At 41.6% G+C, this 20,626-nt stretch overlaps 1 protein-coding gene across 32 annotated transcripts in view; it reads left to right on the top strand.

The window, feature by feature from the left end:
* Positions 1 to 20,626, top strand: part of MAP7 (microtubule associated protein 7) — a 209,718-nt gene that overhangs the window by 20,905 nt on the left and 168,187 nt on the right. For 8 of the 32 annotated variants that reach the window (XM_005551936.4, XM_015448710.4, XM_005551930.4 and 5 more), the window contains exon 1: positions 3,916 to 4,302. The exons of 7 other annotated variants lie outside the window; for them this stretch is intronic. In XM_005551936.4, coding sequence (XP_005551993.3) covers positions 4,170 to 4,302 — 133 coding nt within the window. In that variant the 5' untranslated portion in view covers positions 3,916 to 4,169. Of the gene's footprint in view, positions 1 to 3,480; positions 3,754 to 3,915; positions 4,303 to 20,626 lie in introns of those variants that run through there. 17 more of the 32 variants (XM_045391478.3, XM_045391476.3, XM_005551931.5 and 14 more) reach the window with 3 other exon arrangements.

Raw genomic sequence — 20,626 nt, 5'->3', positions numbered from 1 at the left:
TAAGCAGATTTCTTGGATTCATTCATGGAGTGTGCTGTTTTCCAACTTTATGGTCACAGGAGTCTAGGAAGCATAAATGTGAACAGAAAGCTGACTCTATGTGTGTGTATGTGTATGCATGTGACTACATGTTAGTCTTTTATATAACGTTGTGACAGCTAGGCCCAACTCATGAGCTTACTTCCCCAACGATCAGCAGGTTTGACTCTGTTTCATATTCATCCAACTCACAGGTTGGACATAGGCCAGAGATGCTAACCAGCCAGGGTAGGAGGACAAAGAGACATAAATTTATTGTGGACTAAGCGGGTGGGGCCTGCAGTTGCTCAGGGGCCTTTGGGACTGTTTTAATTATAGTAGCTGAGTGGTAGTGTTTTTACCCATACATGTGAATACATTTTAAAATTATACCACAGAATATTTTTACGCAATGTAAAGCCAATCTAGTTGTAAAATCAACCCTGTTGCACGAGGCAGTGTCTCATTTCTCTCAAATTTGTACAAAGTCTCTATTAATACAACATTTGTCACTTTAATGATTTAAACAAAGTAATTGCAAAACCTGACTGACTATTGGAGAGCTGCATGCCCATTTCCCATGGGGACTGATTTAAAAGCCTCTATATCTGCATGTGACGTGCAAGGATACTTGTACCACATCTAATTGAAAATGCTCCTTAGTGCTGGAGAAGAGTTCAGGGGGCTGGGCGCGGTGGCTCATACCTATAATCCCAGCACTTTGAGAGGCCGAGGTGGGTGGATCACCTGAGGTCAGGAGTCAAAGCAGCCTGGCCAACACAGTGAAACCCCATCTCTACTAAAAATACAAAATAATTTAGCCGGGCTTGGTGGTGGATGCCTGTAATCACAGCTACTCAGGAGGCTGAGGCAGGAGAATCACTTGAACCCAGGGGCGGCGGTTGCAGTGAGCCGAGATTGTGCCACTGTACTCCAACCTGGCAACAGCGAGACTCCGTCTCAAAAGAGTTCAGGAATTCAGAGTAGTGTTTATTTTACTTTGGCAGATATTTAAATTTAAGGTCTCACCATACCCCTTTCCATATTTGCCTTTGTTTTGGATCAGAATGTCAAAGGGAATTGGGAGAAGATGGTACTCACATCCCTACAGGGGCCAAGCCACAGTATTCCTGGAATTCCCCAAGAGCTAACCCTATATCCATTAAAGTTTGGGTGTGAACATTTAAGAAACTAATCTCAAATGAATTTAGTCTTAAGTGAAAAATGTGTCCTTTATAAGGGTAGGAAGAAAATCCTTTATTATTATTATTTGATCTGTGGTGTTTGCTTTTTTGTGACAGTGATGCAGCTAGTTGATGTTGGAGGCAGGATTTACAAGACAGCAGGATGGGAGCATCTTGACTCGGTGGAGATGATCTGTTAGTTATTAGAGCAGCAGCTAGGTTTATTTGGAAAGTGTAAGCTGTATTTGGGTGACAAACATTTCTAAATGAAATTAGTCATTTGCTGAAGACATAGATTTTCATTTTCTTTACCAAAAGGTAGTTTCAAGTATGCTTATTTTATATGTGGGTTTTTTTGTTATTCTTTTGCTTTTTTGTTTTGTTGTGCTTTTGCTATTGTACATACTGACCTGATTCTCTTGAAGTAGAGGAAAGAAGTTAATATGGATTTGAAAATATTTTCATTTCACAAATAGTATGATATTGATGTATATTACACCTATGTTTATTGATCATCTGATTAAAGAAAAATAATAGGAAATAACAAATGTCTCATTCAAGAATAAAAGTTTATAAATATAGAAAATTATGGAAGTATGTTACATTTACAATTTGTATTCATTTTTTTATTTCTTAATAAGATCTTGAATATTGGAGGCATGCCTCCTCCCTTTCCTTCCATCTCCACATAAGTTGGAGAGAGATCTAGGATTCAAAAACATCTGGGTCAAGCATTCGTCATCAGGAGAAGCACTGGACTAGGAGGAAGGTGGTCTAAATTTTAATTGTAGACTTGGCACCAACTAACATTTGACCTAGGCAAGGAATTTCATTCACTTCATGAGATTTGGCTTCCTCGCATGTAAAATGATGCTAACTCCCTTGTTTTCTCAGGCCCATTCAGCTCCAAAACTCCATTCTCTTTTATTCCAAAGACCCACTGCACAGATTGACACAATTTAAAATAAACTCTAAAACTGAAATTTCCTGCGTTTCTTCATGCCAGAGATCTAATAAATACATGTGAACTTAATTAAATCCACCAGCCTGTGGAGGGAAAGAGTTCTGAAGATTCATTTATTTTTTTCAGCATGTGTTTGCTCACCATTTAGTACATCCCCCAGCACCATGCTGGACAGTAAGAGTAGATACAAAGAAGTACTTCCTGATAGCATTGATAGTTGAACTGGAAACACCTTGAAAATAATTACAAAGCAAAAAATGGACTAGTTACAGCAAACTATTATAAAGTATAATAATAGTTGGTATTTATTAAGCACTTCACGTTGCTGGCACCACACTCATTTAATCCTCACCCTAATCTCATAAGGTAAATGATAGTCATCACCCCAATGTTACAGAGAAAATGGAGGCACCGAGAGAGTTAAGTGATTTGTCCAAAGTTACTGTTTCACACAAGAGATTTAGAGAGGATATTTTACTTGCCTTAGACTCCCTTGGGTCCTCTCTTGGATAAGTAGGTTTAAGTACTGAGAAAAAGTAAGGGAGTAATTTGGGAGTGGGAGGATTGATTTTGACTTGCTAAGCAGACTTGATTTTTATTAAAATGCAAAAGCAACAAATTTTTTTTCTTAATTTGGGTGTTGGCGTGTTTTAATGTCATTTATTGTAAATTCTTTTTGGAGACAGCATACATTTTAAGCAGTCTAGAAGTGAAGAGTCTTAAAGTGAGATAGCTTATTTCAGGAGAAAACAATAATCACATGATTCTGTGCTTTGAAGAAAACAATCCAGAAAGAACTAAAATTGGGTCAAGTGTTGAGCATCGCTCAGCACCGCTGGTAGTGACTGCCCAGAGTGGTGGGGACTGAGGGTGGGCGGTGTGCTGGGTGTAATAGAGGCAGGTTTTTCTCCTTTGGAGAATTCCCGAGTATAGGTTCTGTCCTTGAAACTTCAGTTGCAGAGGAGACACTCCACATTGTGATCTCTAGTGGGAGCCAGCATAATTCTTCCCTTGCCTGTCTTCCCTGGAGGGTTTCAGGGACATGGCACTGGTGGCCCTCGTGACCAGTGCTGCCAACCCTGTTTTTATACATGCTCTGGGGTGGTAAGAATGTCAGGAAAGTAAAGGGAGCTGCTCTGTGGGTACCAGCCATGCCTTCATTCATCCAGGGGCTTGCAAACGTTACGATAGACAACCTGGCCCAGAAAAGAAGAAAAAGCCTTTCTTTCTCAGGCCTCTCTCTCCATACTGAGGAGTCTACTGCTGCTTGTGCAAGCAAAACTCTTTCTCCTCCCATCCTGCTGCTCTGCCGCTGAGAGGAAGAGGGAGCTGCCCAGCGGCCTCACGCAGTAACCCTCTGCTGGTGAGTTCCCAGAACCCAGCATCCTGCAAGCTGCCGCTTCTCAGCTGGGGAGATGGAGCTGCTCTCCGCCCTCCTTGATTAGGATATGTCAGGGTTGTCAGGGCAACTGTTAACGGCAGCGTATCATATTTTCCCCTCTCTGCTGTGAGCTGAATATTTTACTGTGCGGTAGCAGGAAGAAGACTGGGAAAAGGTGCTGCAGCAGGAAGAAGCTGATTGAACAGGTTAGGCAGTGGTGGGAGGCACCAGACCCTGCGTGTCTTTAGTAGGGCTTTTCTGGAAAGTGTGTGTGTGTGTGTGTGTGTGTGTGTGTGTGTGTGTGTGTGGGCGCGCGCGCGCATGCATGCGCCCGAGCAATCACCAGCGCATGTGCCTGTCGGGGAGTCAGTGGGAGGGGGCTGGTAGGGGAGGTGGGGAAGCTGCTGCTAGGTGAGGGGAACTGCAGGGCCTCAGTTGCCAAGTGGCTGGTACTATCTGTCAGCTGTTTGCAAACTGTTTACCCATAGGGGATCTATTACAAGTGCTCAAATGAACAGGCAGCTTAGGAACTAGCAGCTTCCTGGGAGCTGCAATTACATAAGCATATATTTTTAATATAATAATAATTAAAAAAAAAAAAAAAAAAACAAGTAGCAGCGGTATGCCTGGATCAGCTACAGCTCTCCGACACGAGAGACTGAAGAAGACCAATGCAAGGCCAATTCCCCTTGGTTTATTCACCATTAATGAGGAAGACGAACAGCAAAAGAATGGAAATTCCAGAAGACCGAAAGGTATGCATTAGCTCCATCATTTGGTCGGAGCCGGATCCAGCCCTTGTCTCCCACACTGCCTAAAGAACGTTTTATAAACTGTGCTGCTCGTGCATGCTCCGGGGAGTGCTTGTGACCTCCTAGCACGGTTTGCTGGTAGTGTTTATACCCTCGGTAGGGCTGTGTATGCATGAAATGGGAAACAGTTTTTGTAGATTTGGTATATTTCAGATCAGTTGCCTTTTTTGACTTAAGCTACTTTCTTGGCCTAGAGATCTTTAATTTTTCCCATGCTCACTTCAACAGTGACCAGTCACTCTGTCCTCATCAAGAGGAGAAAATACTGAGTTATCAAGGTTTAAACGAACATCTCCCCACCTTCCTTAGGTGCCTCAGATAATTTTTGCTTACTTTAATGAAGTGAGTTTCTGCTTTAAAGGGATGAGTTAAAGTGACTCAAGAGTGCAACCTTTTCTAGGCAAAGGGTCAAAATGTCACTTCTCTTTCTATACTAAAATGCCTACTAAAATGCCGAGAGTAAAGAGGGGCACAGCAAACATTGAGGGCGAATGTGGAGGGTGAAGCTAGGGAGCAGGGAGCAGATCGTGAGGTTGTATAACTTCTGATGATAACTTTGTCACTGAATGCGTGTATGGCAGTTGAAACGCACAGGGTACAGAAAAGGGAAGTCTGACCCTTGTGTTGTTCTTTCACGGTGTGAAAGGTAGCAGCAGCTTGCCAGCTTCTTGAGGGCCTGTGCACTGCATCATCGTCAGCATTGTCTCACAGCTGCCCTCCCAGGGCTGTAATTATCAGCCAGAGACAGCAACATCAGGCATTTTTGAAAAAGGGGCTTTAAGGCCTTTGTTTTATGTTTTCCAGCATCCTAAGTCTTGCTTCCCCTTCCCCAAAATATATAAGCTGTTCTTAAACAGATGGGTTATGAGTTTTCTTGCTTTTATGTGCTGATTAAATTTTAGCATGCACTTAAATTATTCTGTCACTGAGATATCAAATTTTCTTCTGTGATGGCAGAGAGGTAGCGTCACAAAGTAGAAAGCAAATATTTAAGCAATGATAAAGTGAAGAGTGTTAAATGGAATCCAGTGTCTGAGGACTCCTGGTTTTCTTTTTCCTGGTTCTTGAATGAATCTTTCTTTGCTTTTCTTAAATGTAATTGAAACTGTCTACATTAGATCCAAAAGCATATTACTTCCTTTTTATGAGACTGTACGCAGGAAAGTTCTAATAAGTAGAATCTTACTACTGTAGTTGACTTTTATTTACTATCAGACCAGGCTCCTGTCTGAGAACCAAATGACCTCAGAATTCAAATGATGCTATGACTGGAAGGTGACTTAATGTGATTCTTTTATTTGCCTGTGAATTAGATCGTTGAACCAGAGTGTGTTGCTCTGGATGAAAACTAAGGACTTTAAATTTTTAGCGGCAAATCATTTTGCCTCTGAAAAGTTGGTAACTTTTAAAATTAATGTGGATTTGTTGAATTGTTCCCATGGGGTATTTTTGGAAACATTCTTGATTTGTGGTACTTTTCCTTGCATATCTTTGGCAGTAACTTAGGATAACCATCCATTTTATTCTTAATAATTTTCTTTTCTTTTCGAGGTGGAGTCTTGCTCTGTTGCCCAGGCTGGAGTGCAGTGGCGCAATCTGAGTTCACTGCAACCTCTGCCTTCCAGGTTCAAGCAATTCTCCTGCCTCAGCCTCCCGAGTAGCTGGGATTACAGGCACCCGCCACCACGCCCAGCTAATTTGTTTTGTATTTTTAGTAGAGACGGGGTTTTGCCATTATTGGACAGGCTGGTCTCAAACTCCTGACCTTGTGATCCTCCCACCTCGGCCTCCCAAAGTGCTGGGATTACAGACGTGAGCCACCGCACCCTGTCCTCTTCTTAATAATTTTCTTGAATACCTCTTCCTGTCTCCTATTGTTGTTTTTGTTCAGTTGCCTTTTAGTATTTTTTTAAAAAGGAAGAGAAAGGGGAGGAAAGAAGATGCTTCTAAAAACCTATTTATTTTTGGCAATTTATGTAGGTTCTTGGATAAGAGAGACTTAATCAGGGAGTTTCTGACCCCCTACCATTTTTCTTTCTATCCCTGCCCACAGTGGTGGGGAGGGCAAAGGTGGGTATTGGAGGAAGACTGAGAAAAACAATCCTGTGCTGATAAGGATGTCCAAACCTTCTGTGGATCATCAATTGTCTCTGTGACACATTCAATAAAATAACCAGATAACCCTGGGTATCTCTAATTATGCTCAGTGAATAAAATTATTGGCTTTGACTGAATTTTTCATTGGGTCCATCTTAACAATAGGAATATTCACTTTGTAGTCCAGCTTTGTTCCATGGAAAATGATGGAAATGTTCTGTATATGCACTGTCTAATACAATAGCCATTAGCCACAGCTGCAGAGCTTGAAATACAGCTAGTGCAACTGAGAAACAAAATTTTAGTTAAATAGCCACATGTGACTACCTTATTGGACAACACAGTTCTAGTCTGTAGAGCTGTTACGTTCTGAATTTGTGTCTTCTCTGGTTTGTTCGTCCTTACTGCTTCCTGGTATTGGATATGGTTGGGTCCTGAAATGAATGTGGTTATTAAGAAGAACATTGCCGGGCGCGGTGGCTCAAGCCTGTAATCCCAGCACTTTGGGAGGCCGAGACGGGCGGATCACGAGGTCAGGAGATCGAGACCATCCTGGCTAACACGGTGAAACCCCGTCTCTACTAAAAAATACAAAAAATTAGCCGGGCGAGGTGGCGGGTGCCTGTAGTCCCAGCTACTCGGGAGGCTGAGGCAGGAGAATGGCGTAAACCCGGGAGGCAGAGCTTGCAGTGAGCTGAGATCCGGCCACTGCACTCCAGCCTGGGCGACAGCGAGACTCCATCTAAAAAAAAAAAAAAAAAAAAAAAAAAAAAAAAGAAGAACATCAAGGAGCAAGGAGCAGACAGCCTCTTTACTGCATGAGAACACAGAAAACTGGATGTGTAGATAATTCCATTTTTCCTTTTCCACTTAAATGTTGTTGCACTGTTCTGATTATTATTATTATTACCAGTCACTAGTTGCCTGTATCATTTGTTGCACCTCTTAATGGACTCTTTTTTTTCCTCCTTTTTATTTTTATTTTTTCTTTAGAGACAGGGTCTTGCCCTGTTACCCAAGCTGGAGTCCAATGGCACGATCATAGCTCACTGTAGCCCCCAACTCCTGGGCTCAAGTGATCCTCCTGCCTCAACCTCCTTAATAGCTGGAATTACAGGCACATGCCACCACACCCAAGTAATTTTTTAAAAAGTTTTTTGTAGGGATGGGATCTTGCTGTGTTGCCCAGGTGATCCTGAACTCCTGTCTTCAAGTGATCCTCCCGTCTTGGCTTCCCAAAGGGCTGGGATTACAGGCGTGAGTCACTGTGCTTGGCCCTCTCTTATTTTCTAAATCAGTTATTCCCAAAGCATCATAGCAAGATGACATACAGATTATATTTTGTGTGTGACTATTATGATACACAATCAGAAACTTTTCCCACCCCATGGCCTAATCTGCCAACCATACCCAAACCTGGTATCCAAACCTGGTTTTCATGCTTAGTATCTTTTTTTTAAAACTGGTAGTAAAGAAGTTTACCATCTAAATTTGATGAGTTGAATGTTTCCGTTCAGGATTATCCTGGCTAATGATGAGTACCATCTTTTCAGGTACCATACTGTTGGGCAAACATCAAATAACTCAGTAAGAGTGAGCGTGGAGATTACCATCTGGGTTTCTGTGATGGCTTCATAGTTATCTGGTGGGGTGGCAATAGTTTGTTTAGATGGCAGACTAGATAATTCTTGAAGAAGTGATTACTCTTCCATGTAATCAGTAGGAGTGTAATGTTTTACATACCTGACTGTTATTACCATAGTAATTAAATAGTCACTGGGAGCGAGCTGGGCTTATGCTGATGCTCTTATACCTCAGAACCTCAAGCCTCCTTGTAATGCTGACTTCAGGACTGGCTTAGGAGAGACTGTTTAGGTGCTGCAGTAACTAAATGCCCTTGGATAGGTCTCAAGGCAAACCTGCCTTATGGTGAATTTTGCTGAGCACAGTGATTATTAAGTAATAAGGCGTTTTCCTCCTAAACCAGCATTTGTTAAATGCTCACTCTGTGGCAGATTGCTCTGCTGGGGTTTTTTGGAAGTAATGCAAAGATAATTGACATGGTTTCTGCTCAGAAGTGCAGGAAGAAAAATATGTACAAATAATGCAAGAGTATAAATTGAAGTCAGGAAGGGAAGAGGATGAGAGTGGTGGAAATGTTAAGTATGTGCCAACTGTGAAGACATTGGCCTCAAGATTTTAATCTGAAACAGAGCGTTTAAGGGATATAGACTCCTCTCCCATCCCAAATGTCTGGCTGAGGTTGAAGACCTCAGACCTTAAAGGCGGGAGCAGAGAGTAATGGGCAAAGCATCTTTTAAATGTCATTATAGAAGCTAGACATCCACACAATGTTTACCTGCAGATAGACACTTCTAGAGGCTTCATGACTATTACACAATATATTTTACAACTTCTGCTTTGTAATGGTCTCCTGACTCATTCTGTGAACTGCCTAAAGCAGTCATCTGATTGACTTTATACTCCTGTCTTGTTTTTATATAAAACCTGATTGATGTGCAGCTCTAATACTAAATTTACTCATGAGACTTGACTCTAAATGACTTTTACTTGATTTTATCAAAATTATCATCTCCCTCAAAAGACGAAAGACTCATCACTCTCTAGGTGGATCATGGTCTTCCTGCTTTCAATCTTTCCTCTTTCCAACCCATCCTCCATAGCATGCCTCTATGACATCTTTCCAATGGGAATATCTGCGTATTAGAAATAAACTTCTCAGTGAAACAGAGGTCTTGACTAGCAGTCTTTAAGCCATATTTAGTCTATAGCTATGTTTATTTGTCTCCTGCAGGTGTTTATGAGTCAACATTTAGAAACTGATTTTTTCCTAATCTGGATTTCAGCTTCCCTTGAAAAATTGGAAGACACAGCCACTCTTGTCGTCTTCCCAGCAGTCATCAGCTGGAGCGAAGTAGCAGGTGTCACCATAGCTAGAGACAGGTCATGCGTGCTGCAGTGCCCCTCTTCTAGAATATACATTACATGGCCTGCCTCAGTTATCTGCATTACCGTAGTCATTGCTTTTGTGACCCCTGACCTAAGGAATAGTCCAAGCCCCTTAGCATGGCACCTAGACTACCTGCCAGCTGGTCCCTTTTTCCCTCTTCATCCTCCTTCCTGCCACTCTTTGCACTTTGTGCTCCAGCAGCACCAAAATGCTTGTTGCATTTGCCTGCTCCATCATGTTCTTGCATGCCTCTGTGTCCTACTCATGCTCATCTGTCCATTTTCCTCATCTTTCTTCCTCATTTGGGTAACTCTGACTTACTCTGTAGAATCAGATCACATGGCATCTTCTCCAGACTTTCCTTTGGTGCCATGTCCAGGAAACCGCCTCTCTTGCTCCCAGCCTCCTCATTCCTGGCACAAAGGGCAGCCCCTCGCTGTGTTCCTTCGGCACTGTAAGTCCTGTACTGACTTCAGCCCTGACACTTACTTACTTCAGTGTAATGAAATCATCCATGCACGCATCCATGCCCTTCCTTCCTACAAACACTGTAAGCTTTGTAAGGGCCAGGACTCATCCTTTTTATACCCTGTACCTTCCAGAGTACATGGAACATTATGAAACAAAGGCAAACTTAACACTTAAAATAACTTTTACAGACTCTGAAGGTCTTCATAATATAGGAATTCTAAGAAATGTTGATAGCATTAGAATTGTCCTTTCAAGGTAACTACTTGGAAAGAGACAATTCTGTGTTTGATACATTAATCATATTGTTCTCTATCCAACTGCATTTGTTTAATAGTATAACAGAGATTATCTCTTTGTCGTCTTCTCCTCCTTTTTTTTTTTTTTTTTTTTTTTTTTTTTTTTTTTGAGGGAGGCAAACTCTTGCTCAGTCTTTCAGGCTGGCGTGCAGTGGTACGATTATGGCTCACTGCAACTTTGAACTCCTGGGCTCAAGTGATCCTCCTCAGCCTTCCAAGTAGCTTGCAACTAGAGGTGCACACCACCACACTTGGCTGTTTTTTTTCTTTTAATTTGTAGAGGTGGGGTCTCGCTTTGTTGCCTTGGCTGGTCTCCAACTCCTGGGCTCAGGTGATCCCCACACCTTGATGTCCCAAAGTGCTGGGATTGCAGGAGTGAGCCACTGCACCCAGCCCTGTTTTGTTGTTTTCTGTCATGCTATTCATTTTTCTTTGGTGGAAAAACAAAGGTATATAGTTATAAGGTGCTATTAATTGACCACTTTGTGAATATCAAGGTTAATAATGCTTTCTGTCCCTTTTGTTAGCTAATCGTAGATTAAATTGTAAAGAAATACAACTTCTCCTTGAGATCAGGACACAGTGGTTCTGAGAAACTGTACTCCCCCACCCCCACTTTGTTAAAATGTGTATTTCTGGAGCCTGCAGTGACTTCTCTTCTTTTGGCTTTTCCACCATAAAGGTAGAATTTCCTCCAGTTAAGGTTTCCAAATGAAATATAATCTAGTGTTTATCATTTATATTCCTATCGGATAGGTGATGATCTAGCAACTGTAATGTCCTTTTCTAAGTTATGAATCTTTTTGTTTTCCAAGAGGAGTCTTAGAATAAGAAATGTGAATGCCTCTATAGAATCATTCTCATACATTTCCTTGTTTCTTTTTCTCTTTTGTTCTGTGAGGCTTGCACCATTGTCTTCCCAGTGTCCTTATGTGTGGCATTTTAGGGCTAGGCAAATGGTTTTAGCTGTAAAATTTAACAGCTAGGGAGGCAAAAATATATTTTAGAACAATGGTATCAAAGATCCTTATTTTGAGGAGGAAATCTTGAGGTCAAATTGATTGGCATAAAGTTTTATTTGCTGAAGAGATCTTAAATGTAATATTTATTCAAAATATTTATATAAAAATAATAGGGGATGGAGCAAGGATCACATCATCTAATGTATGTCTTGTACTCATTGGATTCTCTGTAACTATTGAGTAAAAGAATACAGCTGTTCCCTAGGCATTCTGTGTTATATAAGTAAGAATTACCACATACATTACTGTGTACAAGAGGAACATGATTTAACCTGTGTTTGGTTATCGAAAGTTTTTGTATAGTGAGGTACAATATAAAATGTAATTTGCTTGCTATATAAAACTAAAAGACTGAAAAATTGTGTGCCTGTTTCCAGAGCTATAATTGATGGAGCTAAAAGAGCTGACTCCTCCAATCACAGGAACCAAACACAATTAAGTATTTGCTTAGAGCCTCCTGGCTGATAACTCTTAGATATTATTTATTAAAAGATTATAGTCTGAGTTTGAATTGAATGTCCATTTCCATTAACATCCGTGTGTCTCCAAGAGCAACTTTAATTTGTTGTTACAGAAATTATCCAGGTGGCTCCAGGCACCTTGACTATGTTTTTCATTTAGCAGAAACTTAACAGCAATGAAAATGATTTTACCGAGAGACTCCATCTTAATTCTCAGATCATCTAGACATTTAGGAAAAACCCACTTTATGTTGCACCTTCCATATGTTATGTTAAGTTTATGTTCTAGATTTGCCAATTCAGAAGATAAGTCATGCCCTGTTATACCCCAGACTCAGATGCAGAGGCCCAAAGTGTGTCACAGATGGACATAAGGCACTGTTTGAAATATTTACCAGAGCACCGTTTGACATTTATGCCAACTGTAAAATGCAGGGTTTTTTTGTTTTTTTGTTTTCCAGGCTATCTGCCCAGCATTGGTTTGTTAGTAAGAAAATTCTCATAGAATCTTTCTGGATTCCAAAGAATTTACAATCCCAGGTCTAGTGTGGAGTGGGAATGACGTTCAGGAATATAGACCAAGAAAAATTATCTTAACAGTTTTGATCTTGAATATATATGGTTTGGGGGACTAGATTCATTCTAAGTTAAAGTTGCAGGCCTAATAAAGTAGTAAAAATATATTAAAATACCAAGATTCAGCAGAATCTGCCATTCTAAAATCATTATTGAGAACAACAGTATGGAGGCTCGAGCCACCTCTGTACTCCTAATAGGATTGCTTTCAAGGTCACTAGCTGAGTGCATGACCAAGAGGTGTCTTGGAGCTGGGCAGGAGGGAGGAGAGTTGGAATCTCTATTAGCCCCTTTTAAAAACTTCCCAAATAATGTAGCTTAAGATCTAAGTAAAAATGCAACTTTGAGAGAAGTTACCCCCTTATAAACCAGTTGTCGTCTCTGAGCCCCGATGTAGAACTATAGAAATTGAGAACCAGCCACTCTCAGGGATATCAGTTTACATAGTGGGAAAACAGGATACTAGGAAAGTTTCAGCATGTTCACTAGTAGTGAGTGGCCACAGGTCCAAGTTTGCCACAGTTATTAGAAATCCAGGCTATATTTGGTGTGAGAAACTGTGAAAAAAGTGCTTAGAAAAAAGTGATAGAAAAAGTGCTACATGTGGAAGTATGCACATTACTGTTATTAATATTTAAACTTTCTAAGCCTCAGATTCTCATCTGTGAAATGAGATGAATAAAATCATGCTCACAGGTGATGGCGAGTATTAGAGAGAATACATAGCACTTACCTTATTCTCTGGAAAATAATTGGAGCTCATTATATGACAATTATAACATTGGTAATTTATAACCAAATGTCTCACATTTTCTGATAACTTCTACTGACATGTTCTGTTGGGAGAATGGCCTGGTGGAAACACCATCATGCTTGTCTGTGCCAGACCTTAACCAGTCTCTTTTTATAGAGATATTCTCCCTAATCTAATTTCTTTCCTTAACTTGCTTGTGAGTGAAAATTTCTAGGAAGGCTGCCCCCTTTCTTGTGTCGTTTTAGTCACTTTCCTGCCATAGGCGTATGTGACTGGTCCTTGTTCTGTGTTTGCTCATGTGGATCAGAAGTCCTAGCTGCCAGGTAGATTGCTCATGCAGTACCCTGTAATTTTGTTGTGTTAAATGAAGGAAATACATTGCCATTATGTCAAATCACCTCATTTGTTATTTTAAATATGATTAAGGGAGTGTACCTGTTATTCCTTGGGATTAATGGAAACCTCTGATCTGCCTTAATCAGGGAACAATAGCAGTGATCGTCTGCCATTTTAAAACCCAATTCAAAAGGATTTTTTTTTTTTTGCAAGGGTTTTTTTTTTCCTTCTGATGTGGGGTGTGCATGTGCGCTCATGTGCATGTATGTGAGTTGCTTGATGGCAATGTCTTAGGCTAGTGGACAGGTTTCTGCCAGTGGTTGAGATTATGGATGCTTACACTGGGGATGCCAAATGTATCCAGGCTTATTTTATGCAGGCTTATTTTCACATACTTATTTTCAGCACCAAGACTTCTTATTCTAAGTATGATTAGCCATCTTTTCTTTCAGTACTTCTTGTTTCTCTGTGCTAGTCTTGTTTTGTTCTGTAGTCACTCAGAAGTAAGTGCTATGAACACTTATGGTGGAGAAAGCCTCAAATTAAATGTTATTTGCTGCTATAATTGAACCTATATATGCCAGCGGATCTGTGTCCTGGTACGGTAGATTATGTCTCGCTTGGAGCTCTTCCCTCTACCTGGTATGTACTTCTGCTGCTTCTCCTCTTTCCACTTCACTCTACCTGGTCAACACCTACTTGTCCTTCAGTTTAAATGTCATTTCCTTTGCCAGGCATGGTGGCTTATGCCTCTAATTCCAGTGCTTTGGGAGGTCAGAGTGGGAGGATCATTTGAGCCTGGGAGTTCAAGAACGGCCCTGGCAACAGAGACTCTACAAAAAATACAAAAATCAGCCAGGTGTGGTGGTGTGCGCCTGTGGTCTCAGCTACTCCAGAGACTGAGGTGGGAGAATCCCCTGAGCCCAAGGAGGTCGAGACTGCAGTGAGCCATGATCGTAGCACTATACTCTAGCCTGGACAGCAGAGTGAGACCGTGTCTCAAAAAAAAGAAAAAACAATTTGTCATTTCCCTAAGGATGTCCCCAGACCAAGCTAGTCTCAGATTCTAGGCTGTTTCTTACTCCAGGCAAATTGTGTATTAAGTGTTTGCTGAGTTGTTGTTTATTGTCTGTCTTCTCAACTAGACAGAGCTTCCAGAAAGCAGTGAATATGTCTGTCAGATTCACACTGTGCCCCCAGCACCTAATACAGAGTCTAGTATGCACATACTTTCTTTTATTGTGCTTCACAGATACTGCATTTTTTTACAAATTGAAGGTTTGTGGCAACCCTATATCAAGCAAGTCAGTTGGCACTATTTTTCCAATAGCATGTGCCTACTTCTCATCTCTGCATCACATATTGGTAATTCTTGCAATATTTCAAACTTTTTCGTTGTTATCATGATACCATATTGGCCAGTCTGATCTCAAACTACTGACCTCAGGTGATCCTCCCACCTCGACTTCCCAAAGTGCTGGGATTACAGGCATGAGCCACTTAACAAATATTGTGTGTGTTCTGACTACTCCACCAACCAAGCCATTTCTGTCTGTCTCCCTCTCCTCAGGCCTCTCTATTCTTTGAGACACGACAATTTTGAAATGAAGTTAACTAATAACTTTACAATGGTCCCTAATCTAAGTGTTCAGGTGAAGAATTACATGCCTCTCACTTTAAATCAGAAGCTAGAAATGATTAAGCCTAGTGAGGGAAGGCATGTTGAAAGCCTAGATAGGCTGAGAGCTAGGCCTCTTGCGCCAAACAGCCAAGATGTGAATGCAGAGGAAAAGTTCTTAAAGGAAGCGAAAAGTGCTACCCTGGCAAACACACAAACGATAAGAAAGCGAAATATCCTGAATGCTGATACAGAGAAGGTTCGAGTGGTCTGGATAGAAGATCAAACCAGCCACATGTTCATTAAGCCAAAGCTTAATCCAGAACAAGGACCCTAACTCTCTTCAACTTGGTGAAGGCCGAGAGGTGAGGGAACTGCAGAAAAAAAGTTTGAAACTAGCAGAGGATGGTCATGAGGTTTAAGGAAAGAAACTTGTCTCCATAACATAAAAGCACAAGGTGAAGCAGCAAGTGCTGATGGGGAAGCTGCAGCAAGTTATCCAGATCTTGCTAAGGTAATTGATGAAGGTGACACTAAACAACAGAGTTTCAATGGAGATGAAATAGCCTTCTGTTGGAAGAAGATGCCATCTAGGATGTTGATAACCAGAGAGTCAAAGTCAATGCCTGGCTTCAAAGGATAGGCTGAATCTCTTGTTAGGGGATAATACAGCTGGGTCATTGCAATCATTGACTTGGAGTTGAAGCCAATGCTTATTTGCCATTCTGAAAATTCTAAGACCCTTAAGAATTATGCTAAATCTACTCTATGTGTGCTCTGTCAGTGGAAAAACAAAGCCTGGATGACAGCACGTCTGTTTATAGCATGGTGTACTGACTATTTTAAGCCCACTGTTGAGACCCACTGCTTAGAAGAAAAAAATTCTTTCAAAATATTACTGCTCATTGACAATGTACCAGGTCACCCAAGAACTCTGATGGAGGTGGACAAAGAAGGTTAATGTTGTTTTCTTTTTCCTTTCTTTTTTTTTTTTTTTTGAGACAGAGTCTTGCTCTGTCACCCAGGCTGGAGTGCAGTGATCTCAGCTCACTGTAACCTCTGCCTCCTGGGTTCAAGTGATTCTCCTGCCTCAGCCTCCCAAGTAGCTGAGATTACAGGCGTACACCACCACACCTGGCCAACTTTTTGTATTTTTAGTGGAGACAGTGTCTCATGTTGGCCAGGCTAGTCTCGAACTCCTGACCTCAAATGATTCACTTGCCTTGGCTTCCCAACGTGCTGGGATTACAGGCATGAGCCACTATACCCAGCCACAAGGAGCTTAATGTTGTTTTCATGCCTGCCATCACAGCATCCATTTTGTAGTCCATGGATCAAGGAATAATTTTGACTTCCAAGTCTTATCACTTAAATATATTTTGTAAGGTTATGGTTGCCATAGATAGTGATTCCTCTGATGGATCTGGGCAAAGAAAATTGAAAACCTTCTGGAAAGGATTCACCATGGCAGATGCCATTAAGAACATTTGTTCTTAATGTTCTCCCAGCACTTTGGGAGGCTGAGGCGGGCGGATCACGAAGTCAGGAGCTCGAGACCATCCTGGCTAACACGGTGAAACCCAGTCTCTACTAAAAATGCAAAAAATTAGCCGGGCGTGGTGGCAGGTGCCTATAGTCCCAGCTACTCGGGAGGCTGAGGCAGGAGAATGGCATGAACCCGTGATATATGGAGGCAGGTTGGTTGCCAAACCCCTGTTGACTCCAGTGGTGATGGCACCCGGTTCAAGAGGCTGAAGAAGAGACCCAGAGCCAGCGAATGAGACATGGGTGTTACTGGGGACTTACATACAGGTGAGAGAGTCCAGTGGTGGCAGACTGGGCGAAACCACCACCACCACTTGCAGAACACATACAGCTTATATAACATTTTCACTTAACACCCTCCCCCTAGCAACTTCCACCTGGCAAACCTCATTTAACCCAAAACAATGGGCTGTGATCCCCTGTATGGCCCATGTTCCACAGGATGCATCTGGGCCTCAGGTGTTCCTCATAGACAAGGAATGGATCTCTGAGTTGGTCACTTCTGGATTCCTTAGCTCAGACTTCTGAATACACATTGAGGTGCCTCTGCCATACAGGGTCATTCTCAGGGTGTACTTAGGTCACATTATCACTGTCGGTGTGTCTACCATACAAAACTCAAAATATCAACATTAACAGGTGTTTGGAGGCAGTTGATTCCAACCTTCATGAATGACTTTGAGAGGTTTAAGACTTCGGTAGAGGAAGTAAGTGCAGACGTGGTGGAAATGGCAAGAGAACTGGAATTAGAAGTAGAGCCTGAAGATGTGACTGACGTGCTGCAATTCCATGATAAAACTTGAACAGATTAGTTTCTTCTTATGGATGAACAAAGTAAGTGGTGTCTTGAGATGGAATATACTCATGGTGAAGATGCTGTGAACATTGTTGAAATGACAAAGGATTTAGAATATTACGTAAGCTTAGTTGATAAAGCAGCAGCAGGGTTTGAGAGGATAGAGTCCATTTTTGAAAAAAGTTCTGTGGATGAAATGCTATCAAACAATATCGCATACAATAGAGAAATAAATCTTTCATGAAAGGAAGAGTTCATGGACTTGGCAAATTTCCTTGCTATCTTACTTTAAGATGCTGCAACTGGGTGCAGTGGCTCATGCCTATAATCCCAGTGCTTTGAGAGGCAGAGGCAGGAGGATCACTTGAACCCAGGGGTTTGAGACCAGACTGGGCAACACAGTGAGACCCTGCCTCTACCCCCCAAAAAAAAAAAAAAAAAACCTAGCTGGGTGTGGTATCACAAGCCTATAGTCCTATCAAGTTGAGAGGCTGATGAAGAAGGATCGTTTGAACCTGAGAGGTCAAGACTGCAGTGACCTGTGGTTGTGTTACTGCACTGCAGCCTGGGCAACAGAGTGAGACCCTTTCAAAAAAAAAAAAAGGAAGTAAATTGCCACAGCACCCCAACCTTCAGTGACCACCATCCTTATCAGTCAGCAGCCATCAACATGGAAGCAAGACCCTCCACCAGCAGAAAGATTACAACTCACTAAAGGCTCCAATGATTCTTTGCATTTTTTAGCAAATCAAGTAGTTTTTAATGAAGTTATATACACTGTTTTAGGACATAATGTTGCACACTTAATAGACTACAGTGTAATGAAAACATAACTTTTGTATGCACTGTGAAACAAAAAAAATGTGTCTGACTTGCTTTATTGCAATATTTGCTTTATTGGGGTAGTCTGGAACTGAATCGGCAGTATACTGATGTATGCTTTGTTGAGGCTTCCTGAATCTTCATTACATGAACAGGTGTCACAACCTAGATAAAAAGTTGACAAGAATACATCCAACAATTTTTTACATCCATAATAGTCTTAGAAACTGTGGTATTTACTTTTCCCACGGAAACAGTTCTGTTTTTCTGTTGAGCTGTTCTGTGGAACTTGAAGGAAATTATTTCTAGGTGCTGATTCAAGACCTCTTAGTCCATGGGTGCTAAGCCAGATGGCAGAAGCCCAAATCTGGTTCCTCGTGAGATAACCGATTGGAGGCAGCACACTGTGGCCCTGCCGGCCAGAGAATGAGACAGCACAGCTGAAGAGGCAGTCTGTCTAGGCCTTCAAACATTCCAGGGTCCAGGACTTTGTTCTGAATCTAGCAAAGGCCTGGAGATATCAGATCAGTTGCCACCCTGCCTGGTGATAATGACAGTGACTTTTGTATTAATGACCTTTGTCCACTAGCCTTCATGCAGGGATGACTTGTTTGTTTTCGGCCAGGACATTGGCTTGGACAGTCTGCAGTGGCTTACTTGGATAAAATTCCAGTGCTAGACCATTCCAGAAGCACCTTCTACCATCATCTTTCCTTGAACTGCCAGAGCTTATTATAAAATGTTCATTTCGAGTTTGTGGCATATCCTCATTACAGCCATGTTTGAAGTATTATAAGTATTTTCTTTCCTTTTGCACAGTTGAAATTCACTTATCATGACCATATTAAGTGTAAGCCAGGGAGAACTTGCATACATAAATCCTTAGTGTTTTAAACTCCCACTGAGCTCTAGACTAATAGTGTCCCCCACTCCCACCTGCCGCTCTGTGGATTAGGAAATATCTTGGAAAGTGAACTGGAGCTGCTGCTAATTTAACAAAGTCCACTGTGTACCTAGCCACATTCCCTCTGGTTCTCCACCTATTCAGTGCATCTCATTACGCCACCCTCACAAGTTTCCTTTTATGCTTCTCTTTTATAATACCATCTCTGCATCTGCCTTTGTTTTTTTTTTTTTTAAGGCCCAGAAAAACAGGTTCTTTGTGGGTAGACAGTTCCTGGTGCACACCTTACATTCAGCGCTGTAAAGATGCAAAATGGCAACTGCGATATTAGGATTCAAAACCTCAGCACTCTGGGTTTTCACCCTGGGCTTGCTTGGGGAATCAAACTTTCTTTTTATGAATTTGCTACCTCTGATTCTTCTGTGACAGCACAGTAGAAAATCCTAATTCTTTATGGTATTGTTCAGAATCCTATAACTTCCCCTCACCCATCTAGTAGTTTAGAATACTATGACATTAAAATTAGTATGAATTTTGAATGGAACTTCAAACTGACCTCTTATATCAACATTTCTAATCATCAGCAAAATTTTCTCACAATCTAAGTAATTTCAAAATTATTCTTACTCCACTGCCATAAGTTTCAGGGACATACACATCTACTTTGATGCTGCATGACCTTCACTTGAACTTCATTCAGCCAGCTGTGTGGGTTTATGCTGGGACTTGTTTCCACACCACCTATGATATCATGAACTCAGAAATTCCCCTAGGTACCCACAGACTTCAGATTCAGCAAACAATGGTTTGCTGCCTACCCTATGCTAGATGTTTCCATACACAGTAGTCTCCCACTTACCCTTGTAAGAGCCCCAGTGGATGCCTGAAACCTCAGATGGTACTGATCCCTATATGTATATACTATGTTTTTTCTATGCATACCTCTGATACAGTTTAATTTATAAATTAGACACAGTAAGAGATTAACAACAATAATGAAATATAATATAGCAATGTACTGTAATAAAAGTTACGTGAGTATGGTCGCTCCCAAAATATCTTACTGCATTGTACTCACCTGTTTTCAGACTGTAATTGAATGCAGGTAACTCAGAATGCAGAAAGCAAAACCAGCGATGAGGGTGGACTGCCGTGTGTGAGCTCATCCTCCTACTTGAAGAAAAGCCTCACAGCTTCTGAACCTTCATCCTCTCCACCACCCCCAGGCTTCTGAACCCCCTGTGTTCTTACAGTTATGAGTCCTCCTTCCCACTCACTGGCGTTTTGTCAAGCCTGGAACTCATGGGTAGCCATTTCAAAGATGCACTTGCAATGATGCCTGGGCCTTCCTTGCAGGCTCGAGTGTCCCCTCATAGCCTCCTGTTTCTTCTTTAGGTCTGTTAAATGTTACTGTGAGACTCCTAAAAAACAGCTGCTTGGGTCGTTTCTCCTTTCTTATTCTCTCACCATCAGCTGAGCCCAATTTGCTGCTGGCCAGTTGTCAAATCGCATCACAGGGGTGCTCACCCCATCTTGTCTACCGTACCTTACTCTTTCGACCAGGCTGGAAGTACAGTGGCGCGATTTTGGCTCACTGC

Source organism: Macaca fascicularis, chromosome 4 (genome assembly GCF_037993035.2).
Source record: "Macaca fascicularis isolate 582-1 chromosome 4, T2T-MFA8v1.1".
NCBI classification, from domain to species: Eukaryota; Metazoa; Chordata; class Mammalia; order Primates; family Cercopithecidae; genus Macaca; species Macaca fascicularis.
This window is presented reverse-complemented; position numbering and strand designations above follow the sequence as displayed.